Source organism: Saccopteryx bilineata, chromosome 2 (genome assembly GCF_036850765.1).
Source record: "Saccopteryx bilineata isolate mSacBil1 chromosome 2, mSacBil1_pri_phased_curated, whole genome shotgun sequence".
NCBI classification, from domain to species: Eukaryota; Metazoa; Chordata; class Mammalia; order Chiroptera; family Emballonuridae; genus Saccopteryx; species Saccopteryx bilineata.
The window spans coordinates 315,667,092-315,678,680 of NC_089491.1; the positions used below are offsets into that span (position 1 = coordinate 315,667,092).

The 11,589-nt window shown below is 41.7% G+C and overlaps 1 protein-coding gene across 6 annotated transcripts; it reads right to left on the reverse strand.

Annotated features, from left to right (window-relative positions):
- Positions 1-1,013: 1,013 nt before the first annotated feature.
- On the reverse strand, positions 1,014-11,490 carry CHTOP (chromatin target of PRMT1). Of its 6 annotated transcripts, none has more exons than XM_066262071.1 (7): positions 11,190-11,489; positions 10,221-10,302; positions 8,541-8,694; positions 7,845-7,928; positions 5,785-5,968; positions 4,849-4,986; positions 1,014-2,204 (listed from the first exon to the last, which is right to left on the reverse strand). In XM_066262071.1, exons 2-7 carry the CDS (start codon positions 10,283-10,285, stop codon positions 1,999-2,001), a joined length of 831 nt encoding a protein of 276 aa, XP_066118168.1. In that variant the 5' UTR covers positions 10,286-10,302; positions 11,190-11,489; the 3' UTR covers positions 1,014-1,998. The 6 variants fall into 6 exon arrangements, with proteins under 6 accessions (XP_066118168.1, XP_066118167.1, XP_066118172.1 ...); XM_066262070.1 differs by having other exon boundaries at positions 5,785-5,971; XM_066262075.1 differs by lacking the exon at positions 4,849-4,986 and having other exon boundaries at positions 5,785-5,971; positions 11,190-11,490.
- Positions 11,491-11,589: the final 99 nt, after the last annotated feature.

Consider the following 11,589-nt stretch of genomic DNA (forward strand, 5'->3'; position numbering starts at 1 on the left):
GGCTTGCCAGATGCATCAGGTTGGGGTGCATGTAGGATTCCGTCTCTCACTCATGTCAGCATGGTTATGCCCTCTATCCCCATGCGATCTTTTGTTTTGAGACAGTGAGATGAGAAGCATCAATTTGGAGCTGCATCATTATGATTGCTCATCAATTGCTTCTCTTGTGCGCCTTGATCAGGGCTCAAGCCAAGCCAGTCACATTGGGATCATGTGGATCACATGCTAGTGACCTTTGTAAAGATTTAGGCTGATCTGCGGTGATGCAGTGCAGTAGTCAACCTGGAACACTGAGGACACTGGTTGGAAACCCCAGGCTTGCCCAGTCGAGGCACGGGAAAGCAATATATCTATGCTTTCCCCCCACCTAGATTTTAATTTTTAGGGGTGGGAGGGAGATTAGTTGCTTCACTCTAGTTGTTCATTGGTTGCTTGTCATGCCCCTTGACCAGGAACTCAGGGTTTTGAACTGGCACCTCAGTGTTCCAGGTCAACACTCTTACCTTCTGCACCACCACTGGTCAGGCTCTCCTCATGTGGTCTTTCCAAGCTCTTTTCTACAAGACTAACTAAATCTTAACACAGGTTAAATCAAGTAGTCTAGATTATAGACAGGATTTTAGTTCAGGATGTCCTGACCAAAATTTCTTCCCAGCATGTAACGAATACAACCTCCCAACAATTTAGGATAGCTCAATGGTAACTGGTTTGGTTGGATGTAGTTAGGTTCTTTTCCCTTCAAACCGACTGAGTCCAGAATACTACTGTCCACAACAACCTTGCCTGAGTTTTCTATGGACCAAACAGGTCAGTGCACTGCTTTATGTGGTTAATCTAACTACAAGGCTTACTCAAAGGTGGACATTCTTCATTTTCTGTCCAAAAGCTGCAATACCCTTGCCCCAGAATTTTAACACAACTATGAAAGATTCAGTTCTACAAGGGTTATGTATCAAAGTATCATTACAGTAGCCACAGCATTTCAGGAAGCGCAACAAATAGGAAGTCCTGGCTGGATATGAGAGAACAATTTCTTGTTATAATAAACCAGAAATACAAGATTCCAGTGGAACTGAAACAATTGACAGAATATGGTTGAACTTACAAACTTTAAAGGGAAGAGGGTCAAACAAAGCCAATGTATGGAAAAGCCCAAGATTAGTTTGGGATAAATAGAATTACATTCACAAGTATCTTGACTCCTCCCCTGCAGGTATCTGCCACAGCTCTCCCATCCTCCTGAAGCATTTGCTTAACCAAGAAGCTTTCCCCACTCAATTGCAGGTAAAAGCCAACCCAACAGTACCCCCCTTTGGACATGGTGCAAAGCCAAGAGGAGAGTTTGTAAATTTCATTCCTGGGTAAAAGTATGCATACACTCAAACCAGCTCACGTTATGTGGTGTCAATACACATGGCAGCAACTTTACAATGCAATCAGAACGGCTACTACGTGTAATCTGTAAGTGGCACTGTAGCTCTAGGTCAATGTTCCTATTTACTATACTAAAATGTCAATGTGGCAGAATGCATTTTTTCAACTCCAGATTTTCTAAACACTCCTAAGAGGCTATTCAAGTGACAGAGTACAGACCTGTATCTCAGAAACCTAGGCATTAGAGAGGAACACTGTTGTATTCTCTCCAGGACTTTTTTTTTTGAGGGGGTACAGAGATGAACTGTTAGAACATCAGAGCATATGTGGCAGGTGCAGGGAGGGAGAGGTGGAAAGAGGGCTGACATATTCATGGTCAAAGAGAAGTCTAGGAGAAGGAGAAAAACCAAACCAAACCCAAGTCAGAAGAAAAAAAGGGTTCCATACACTACAGTATCAAAAAAGTTAAAGGAACACACTAAATGCACAAACTGGTGGCAAGTAAGTCCATAGTCTATTGTGATAGGTCTTTCCAGCATCAATCAGGTAGGTTTCTTCTTATCTGTTATGTCAAAGGTTATTTACAGACGTGATAACTTTAGCAAGAGTCTCTCTCAGCAGGCTTCAATCATTGGTTTCGGGATCTGTCTGTGCCATGTAGGCATCCAATTCAGCATCCAGGTGTCCTTTTGTTTTCGACATGTATGCATCCAATTGGTTGTCCAGCTGCTCCTTGGTCAGTACAGGGCGAGTAAGGGCACCTCTCCCTCGTCCACGGCCTCGGCCTCTGCCTCCAAAGCCCCCTCTTCCCCGACCTATCATACCCCGACCTGGCCCAAAGGAAAAAAAGACAGTTACAAGTAGGTTTAACAGGTGCTACAATACATGCCCCTTACAGCAGTGGGGCCTAGCTGAGAGACTGAAGGGCAGGGCAGAGAGGAGAAATCTGGAAAAACAGGAAACACACTGGGTAGCAAGCAACACATGGAAAGCACACATAATGAATCCTTATATGCTCCTCTCTAAATGCTATTTAAAAATTTTATTCTATAAACAAAGGGAAACTGATAATTAAAAAAATCTTAATCTTTCCTAAAACAAATGATCTAAAGTTTAAGACCCACTGTAAGTTCATAATTAAAATACATTACAGATAAACCCATTTACTAATATAGGGAAGAAATAATAAAGGGCACACAGAGCCACAGGAGTGTGAAGCCAGGCAGTTTTCCAATTAAATTTTACTGTTGAATCTCCTGGAAAATTAGCTTACCTATCCTCAAACATATTAAACCTAAGGACCTAATGAATGGACCCCATGTTAGGAGATAAAGAATTCTTTTTACATAGGAACAATGTGAGGAGATGGGAAAAAAACATCTTGAATACTCCCAGTCACTTCTATTTCCTATTCTAGACCCATAACAATTATGGTTACCTAAGAGTGGTTTGTTCATTTTTAACAAAACATATCCAGCTAAGACTTGACACTCCCCCACCCTGGTGTTGTTGCCTAGAAACCAAGTTAAGATAATTTAATAACATGTTATTTCATCCTGAAACCTAAACTAGCTTGGACATCACTCAATAAGCCAAGCAACATATAATGGGAGAGAAGAAACCCTTAGTTAGGTCATGAATTATAGAAGACCCACTACACATTTTAAAAGGACCAAAGCAAATATACATAGGGGCTAAGAGAATTAAAATGTTCTTTTTCTTGGACAGGTGTTACTGGGAGTTTTCCACTAGATGCTAAGCCAGAAAATTCCCAGGAGATTTAGCATTTTAACAGGAACACCATTAAACTCTTCCAATCTGGGTCATGAGGTCACAAGACAAGTATCACTAAATCTCAAAGATTATTATCAACATGAGTCAGTTAATTGACATAATACCATCTTGCTTTCTACCTTGATCAAAAAAAGTTATCTCTGGGTGCACTCTTCCTCCTGGGAGCACACCTGCACCTTTCTCTTCCCCCCATCTTCCTCAACGGAATGGGCAGTGGCATCTCATCTTGGTCTAACCCAGTGGTTCTCAAAGTGTGCACCCTAGATTTCCAGGTGTGCCCTATGGTATTCCAGAGAAATATGTGCCTGTTGGGGACCAAAAAACCAACAGGGTTTTTGGAGTTTAGATTTTGGGGGACAGAGGTGTGGGGAATTGGCTGTAAGCTGACAGTCTGTCCAACCCCCCACCTCACTTGCCTGACTAGGTTGCAAAAGGCTGTTAAGCTGTGGTGCTGGATTGTTTACACTACCACCCATGTTCCCCGGAAAGACTGGAGGCAAGTTTCTTCTATCCTTTGTTTGGTGTCAAGTTAAGATGGTATGTGTGGTGGGGGTTTTCTGCACTCAACACAACTAAGAGTAAAAAGAGAGGAATTCTTCTTGTCAAATGTATTTACAAGAAAATGAGAGTTTGCCTTTCAAATATGTATATGCCCAAACACTGAAGAAATCGCTAGGACACATCAGGCTCATGTTTCTCATCAACACAAGAATGAAAAAACTTAACACATTTGTGCCAAGACCTGCTGAATTTACTAAATCTTACTATCTATATATATAAAGATAACGGTTTTTTTGGTCATTTTTTTTACTTTTTAACCCCTCCTTTTTATGAATTCTAAAAAGCATAACTCAAAAAATAACATAAAAATGTCTTTTAATGTCAGAATAAAGTTAATTTTGTCGTATTTCGTTTAATTACCATAAAAGCACGCTTGGACTTTACATGTTTTCTTTAATATTTGACTTAATTATGATAACATATTTCTCAGAAATTTGTATATAGTGCGCCAACAATTATTTGTAGGATTTTGAATGTGCCCTGACTTCAAAAAGTTTGAGAACCACTGGTCTAACCCCCTGAAACTGTTTCCAAGGCCACCTTTGTTGCTCTTCTAGCCTAGGCCCTTCCTTGTTTCACTGCCCCCAGCTTTAATAAAAATATTCTTTAAAAAAAAAAAAAGTCATCTTACGTTTCCCATAGATACAAACTTTACCTTGAATTTACTTGGTTTCAGAGTCAATACCCAGGTCCAAGTCTCATCACCCTTATCTTTAACTCTGCTTCATTTTTGTACACGTTCTTCTTCTGAATTCTTAGACTCAAAAGTGGGGTTCTGAGTTATGGGGTGTGTGTTGTGTGGTGGCAGGGCAGGGACAGAGAAAGGTAAAACCCCAAACTGGCAACTTTGTCATTTTAACAATATAATTTAAATCCACAAGTCTGGAAGAAGACTGCATATAATCTGGCTCTGTAACATGTACCTAATTCTTGGAAAGCCCATAATAGACTTTTGCATTATCAACATGTGAATTTAGAAAATAAGCCAGTTTCAAAAAAACAAAACAAGACAAACAAATAAGCCTGCCTGTGACTTGAAGCAGTGCAGAAAGGTGGCTCCGAGTTTTGAAGGGAGAGAAATAAGAGGGAGCTATTCTCTGAAGTTGGTAGCTGACTAACCTCTACCACCGATTCCGCCACGACCCATAGCTCCACGCCCTAGGCCCCCTCTCCCAGGACCTCCACGACCTCGAACACCACCTCTTCTTAAGCCCATTCGGGGAGCTACGGCTCGTCCACCTCGGAGCAGGTTTTGACCTTGGAGAGGAGGCATACAATGTATATGCAGGTAAATCCAAGAGAAACAAAGTAGATTCTAACCAAAGGAAGGCGGTGAGGGTTAAATGAGTTAATTTGGGTAATTTTTAGTTTGGGTGGGCAAGCTATATACTGAGCATGAACAGATTAAGATGTCTTTATTCAATCAGTTCAACAAGTCTGACCAAAGTCCATTTTTGGAAGTAGCCAGGAGGAGTTAAGTAGTAAGTATGTACATTTAATAATTATCTACTCAATAATCAGGTGCCTAATATTACAATAGATTTCCAAATAAATGATATGGCTGTCAATACGCTCTTGTAGGGGACAAGGACTAAACAGGGAACAGTATAACAATGCCCCAAATGTAACATATAGCTAAGTGCTATGGGTCAACTTGTCTTCTCTTTTTTACAGACATAACAGTATTTCACTAGCACCAGGAAAATAGATGATTGGTTAAGATATAGGCCAACAGACCCATACATTTCTTGGACTTGACTTATTTCTAGAACTTGAATGTGCTTTGATTCAAGCAGTAGCAGGGCGTTTTAAAATGGAATGGAGACGACATGGATTACCTGTTGTTACGCAGGTCATAGCCTCTCACCACTGCACATTATCAGAAAATGGTATCGATAAAAGGACATGCAGCACTACTAAAAATGTGACTTCAAGTTATTAATTATATTAATATAAATTCAAGCTTTAAGATGTTAAACAAATGTGTCCGTAAGCAGCCCAAGAGAAAAGGAAAGGGGATAGGACCTGATAATTATCAGGTACATAAGCACTGACCTCGGAGCGACATCCCGCCCCTAAGTAGGGTTCTTGTGGCACGTCCCCCACGTAGTCCTCCTCTGGGCAAGCCTCTCTGGATAATGGGCAGGCCTCGTCCTCCAATCGCTCCCCTGGTCAGGGCCCCTATGGGCCGGCCTAACCGTGCCTGGATGTTACTCTTACCCAGGCGCTGCTTTAAGCTCTTCTGGAAAAAAAGGTGTTGGGGATTGAGATCAAAAAAGCAAACCAGTGGGATTTCGTAAGTCAAAGTGCAGAGAAAAAGAAGCAAGTGAGAAGTCTGTGTGGAGGCAGATAAACCTGCTGTGTCATAAGGATGCTAAACCAGAAGCAAGCCTTTGCCTCAGAAAAGGATATAAAAGCAGAATTCTGATCCAAAGCTTCTAAGAAGCTCAAGTATGGTCCCATGAAACTGGCATCACCACAAATTACCTCGCTACTTTGGCTACAAAAGTCATACACCACTACTAGAAACTTAAGTTTTAATAAGAACATTATATATTTCAAATCCTGACAGTTGTTTTTGAACCACAGGTTGACAACAACTTGATTTGATTCATACCTGCCCAAGAACTACCACTGTCTTCAAGGGTTTACTCAAACACCATAGGAAGTTCATCACACTCTGGGCAGAATTTAAATTAAAAGTTCATCTCAATTCTTGTGACTTAAGAACAACATTTGATTTCTCAAAGAGGCCAATGTGTTCCATTTTCCTGAGTATATTATCTTCAGACGGTCCATTTCTTACCTTAAGATGTAAATAAACACAAAAAAGTCAAATCTCCTTAACATTTCTAAAAATAACCATAACTCCTTGTCTACCTTTGCAAACAGCTTCTTAAGCCAGTATAACGACCTTTAATTGAAAATAAACATAAAACTCAAATATATCTCCATACAGAACCAGCTAAATTTTCATTAGCATTGACAGCTAAGTTACAATCACAAAACTTAGGGCCACACTTGAGACAAGGACATAACAAAAATTAAGAGTTTCAATAATCTGTCACTCAAAAAAATCCCAACAAAACACCCCCCACCCCCGAAAACTATCAAGACCACATCTCAAAGAATAAAATTCCTTCAAAGGAAAAGGTGACTCTATAGCCTTGAACACAACCAAGGCCTTAGCAAACTTGCTTTCCTATTAAGCCATCAGTCAATATATTCTGTCCTTAGGCTTCACCCACAAGCGACTACCAATGACTCGTTTTGCCACCACATGTTCTGAGTCATTATTAGCTTTTTAGCACAAGATCTGCTTCTAATCAGAGGGCAGGACAGGCTCTGAACATGCACCTAGTATGAGCAGGTGTAACCAATCATAAAAACCCATTATACCACTCCCGTCAATACACTAATATGAGGCCAGGACTTCATTCCACATGTTATTTGTGTTCATTCATCCTGAGAATATTCTCCCAAGACCTGTGCTTTAAGGGGAGAATGTACAGCACCTAGAAGTGTTTCCCCCTTCCCAAGACTTATTTGCTATTAATATTGGTCTCTAACACTGACAGAAGCTTAAGAATGTCCACTACACCATCCAGTTTCTACATGAGCTGTGCTTATGTATAAGGTAGCCACTAGCCTCCTGTGAATACTCAAATTACAAGTAAATAAATAAAAAAAAAAAACCACCCTAAGCTTCTCAATTGCACTAGCCACACTTTGAATGTTGAAAAGTCACAGTGGCTACCCTACTAGATAGCACAACTACTAGAACATTTCTACCACTGTAGAAAGTTCTACTGAACAGCACTGCTCTAGAGGCTATTTCTGCATAGCCAATATTGAAAGCTTCTTGTTGAAAGATCCTTTGGAATGATCTGTCAGACTTGTCTTCATCAAATTTTTAATATTTACTCTGGAAAAATGGTGCCTTTTATTACTTTCCTGAGTCAGGGACGAATGCAGTCACTCCAAGGCTTAAGGTAGCTGAAGCAGAAGGCCTTGTTTATTTTTGGTCAGTGAGCCCAATGGTTCTGGGTGGGGGTGGATGTTATATTTAACTGCTGAATGCACAGCCATGCAGTGCTACCAGTTAAAGTCCTTACAGTTGCATGGCACCGCCCTCCAGACGCCCAGCCACAGCTTGGACATATCCTTCCACAGCCACTGTCCGGACTTGCATATAAAGTCTATGAATAATAAAGAGCAGGTTTTATTTCAGGTCTGAATAAAATTCTCCCTTACTGGAAATTTGAAAGTGAACCCATTAGCTATTAAATCATTTACTCAGTGCTCTTGCTCTACTCTACTGACACAACTTTAGGGGCTATGGAGATAAGGATCACTCTACTATTTCTGTATTTTAGCAATGAAAGCCACTGACTAAAGTTATTCAGATTCCCTGGACTAGGGGAGAAAGAACAAAATTATTTCCCCAATTTATAAATCATTTAACACGGAATAAAGGATTTTCTGACGGTCATCTAAAACAGAAAGCAAAATTTCTTTGTGGAAAAAGCTAATGGATTTACTTTAAGGGCAAAGGATCAGAAAACAAAAGAGATTAACATTCACTGACAACAGAATCAGGCCACATTGATGGCAAACTCCCTAAAAGAGAAAGACAACAAAAGGTTACTTATTGGTACCTGCCAAAATGGGAATTATCTAAACTTCTCTTTCTTCCAGAGAAATTTCAGCTTTTGCCCTGAGACACCTTGTAGCATTCCTAATAGTCTTAGTGGACTGCCTGACAGAGATCATCAGCTGCTTCAGGAACACTAAGACCCTTTTTCTCTCACCTGCTTAAGTTTTAATGCTGCTTGGACAGAGGGTCTATTCTCCATCTGCTGGGCCAGTCTTCTGTTTCTGGCACTGGCTAGCTGCTGCTGTTGCTGCATCGAAGCCCGAATATTCACTGGCATCGGCTGTTTGTTCTTCAGCATATTAGTAAAGCTTCAAGGTCGAACAAAATGGATGTTTAAATAAAAGCTTTATTATAAAACATTTATTGGCATTTTCATGGCTTGCTAGACCAGGAACTCCAGATCCCACGAACTTTTAAATAAAGTGGTACACTTAAGTCAAGGCTGATGTGGGTTAGACTCCTCTGCTTCCACAAACTTGCAAGAATCAGAAACTTAGAAATGCAGCTAAGTGTAGCACATTCAATTGAAAGTGATAATAAGGGCTCAAGTAACGGCTTTGAGAGAGGTGGAAGGTATGAAAAACACGCAATAAGCAGATATAATGACAACATGAGACAGAAGATGTAGTTTCAAAGACAAACGAAGAAAGCCAAAACCTTGGGAGAACTAAGGGTACATTTTAAGGGCAAATAAAGGAAGGACTAGGGCACCTTCAAAGCCCACGGAAATAATGCACCCATGTAAGTAAGAGGAATGTATCACACTTTTTCAATGTATTTGTTCTTTTATTTATGTGAATATGAAGAATTAGTCTATCATTCCCCAAGAGAAAAGGAGCAAATATGCTTCAGAAAAGGCAAATATGTACAGTGATCTAATGTCAACTTACTAAAATCACTGGTCAAAGGCACTCAATACCCAATGAACAGAACTCTATTAGACAAAAATTACCTTCACTTTTCTTACTCTCAAATGATTAGTTTTTCTGATTCTAACTTATTACTTCCGAAGAAGTTAAATCAGCTCAGATGTTTAAGAGCATATGAAGAGAACTCTTCTGTTATTCCTGTAAAAGTAAGTTTAATGGAGCCTGACCTGTGGTGGTGCAGTGGATAAAGCATCGACCTGGAATGCTGAGGTCACCGGTTCGAAGCCCCAGGCTTGCCTGGTCAAGGCACATATGGGAGTTGATGACTCCTGCTCCTCCCCCTGTTCTATCTCTTTCCTCTCTCTCTCTCTAATAATAATGAATAAATAAAAATCTAAAAAAAAAAAAAAGTAAGTTTAATGGAATGGAAGAAAAGAACACATAACTGCAAAAGAATCCAAAACAAAAACAAACGGAAAGTAGAATGGAAAGAAAGTGAAATGGAGCAAAAGCAAGTGCCTCTTACAAGGCCCAAGAATGGCATTCAAGGACCTTTGGACATATTCAAAGCTTGCTACCTGCCTCTTACAGGCCAGACACAACACCGCTGGCCTTGGACGGGGCAGCAAGCCTACTGCAGCCAGGGTCCGTGCTACGGAACGGCACCATCCCAGTATCAACGCTTAAAAAAATGTGAAGAGGGAGGGTTGTGAGGAGTCTTTTTAAAATACATCCCACCAGATAAATATTTCACACAGCTTAACACAAAAATCTACTGATAAGGGGTTTTGAAACAACCGCCCAATATGCTCTGTGTACCACATAAATAAAATGCAATTAAGAACAGAGGTCTGTAGCCTTCTGTTGGTATTTAGTTTAAAACTGGTTTTTGTGCATTGGACCCCAGGGCCAATTTAAGTAATGTTTTCTTATGAACGAGCTGAAGTTGCTGTTGGCTGCCTCACCGCTCATTTAGAGACATCTTGGTGGTGCTTTTTAGCACAACTTTCGGAGCTGACTGTGCAGCCATCTTCAAATCCCGAGGATCTACAAAGGACAATAGGCAGAATGAGCAAATCCGAACAACGATCTCATTTCCAAAAGGGCCAAAGGCCCAAACCAACAATGAATGAAAGGTATGTATCAAATACTACTTAAAAGCACACTAACACTCATTTCTGACCCTTATATTTATAAGGTAGTTGCATCAAACTAATACACTTCAAGACCAAGGGACAGAAGGTATCTGCCAAAGCCTCCAAAACGGCAGACCTAGACCTAGCTTAAGACAATATAAGAGATTGGCTTTTCGTAGCATACCGCTTCCAAACAATCTTGGCTGTAAGGAGCTTTAAAAAAAATGCAGACACCTGGGCCCAAACCAATTAAACAATATCTGGTGGTGCGGTCTGGGGATCTGCAACTGGAGAAGTAATAAAAGGCTACCCAAGTGCTTCTCACGTGCAGCCAAAATCGAGAATCATTGATCTAGAGATACAAGAATACCGAGTTTCAAAATTGGCATCTGACTCCAAAATTAAGCAGGGTCCTGAGTAAGGGACCGGGGATCGCAAGGTTTCCTAATTGAGTTCGCCCGGTAGGTAGATCCCAGAGCGCTCTACAACATTTAACCCTGAAGCCGCCATTACTTCCCAGCGTTCCCTGAAGTCCCGAAGTCCTCATTTCACCTCCCTGCCATCTGAAATCCCTGGCACGACCGCCAACTTTGCTCAATTTGCCGTACAATTTTCTTTATCAACATCATATCCCAACCTCTTCCAGCAGTCCCGCCACCAGTTTCCAACCCAGGCCCGCCCCCGGCTTCCTCCCGGGCTCCGCCCCCTCCCCGAGGCCTGCACACGCCAGCCCCTCTCTGCTGACCGTCCGGCCCGCTGGCCCCTTCCTCAATACTTCCCTTATCGCCAGAGACTTACCGAAGGAAAAGGACGCCAGTGCTCCTCCCGGGGCTGCCACGACGGCTGCGGAATGCGGGCCGGGGGCCGGCCGAACCTGAGTTGATGGTGAAGGGGTTCGGGCTAACTTGTTTAACGGTTGGCTAGACGCGTAAGCGGCAGACCGCTAGGTTAGTTCGTGTTGTTGGCTGGTTGTCTGGTTAGCCGGTCCACTTGCTCCCTCAGCCTGCCCTTTCTTGTCTTTCGTCTGTTGCCACCACAGCGGCTGCCTCCAACTCCCGCTCGTTGTCCAAACAAAATGGCCGCCACGCCCAGTGCGGAGTGAAACCGGCTAAAATGGCGTCGACGCAATTACGTCATACGCCTGATAGCGCACAACTAGGGGCCGAGAACGTGTGCTACGCCTGCGCAGGAATCGGAT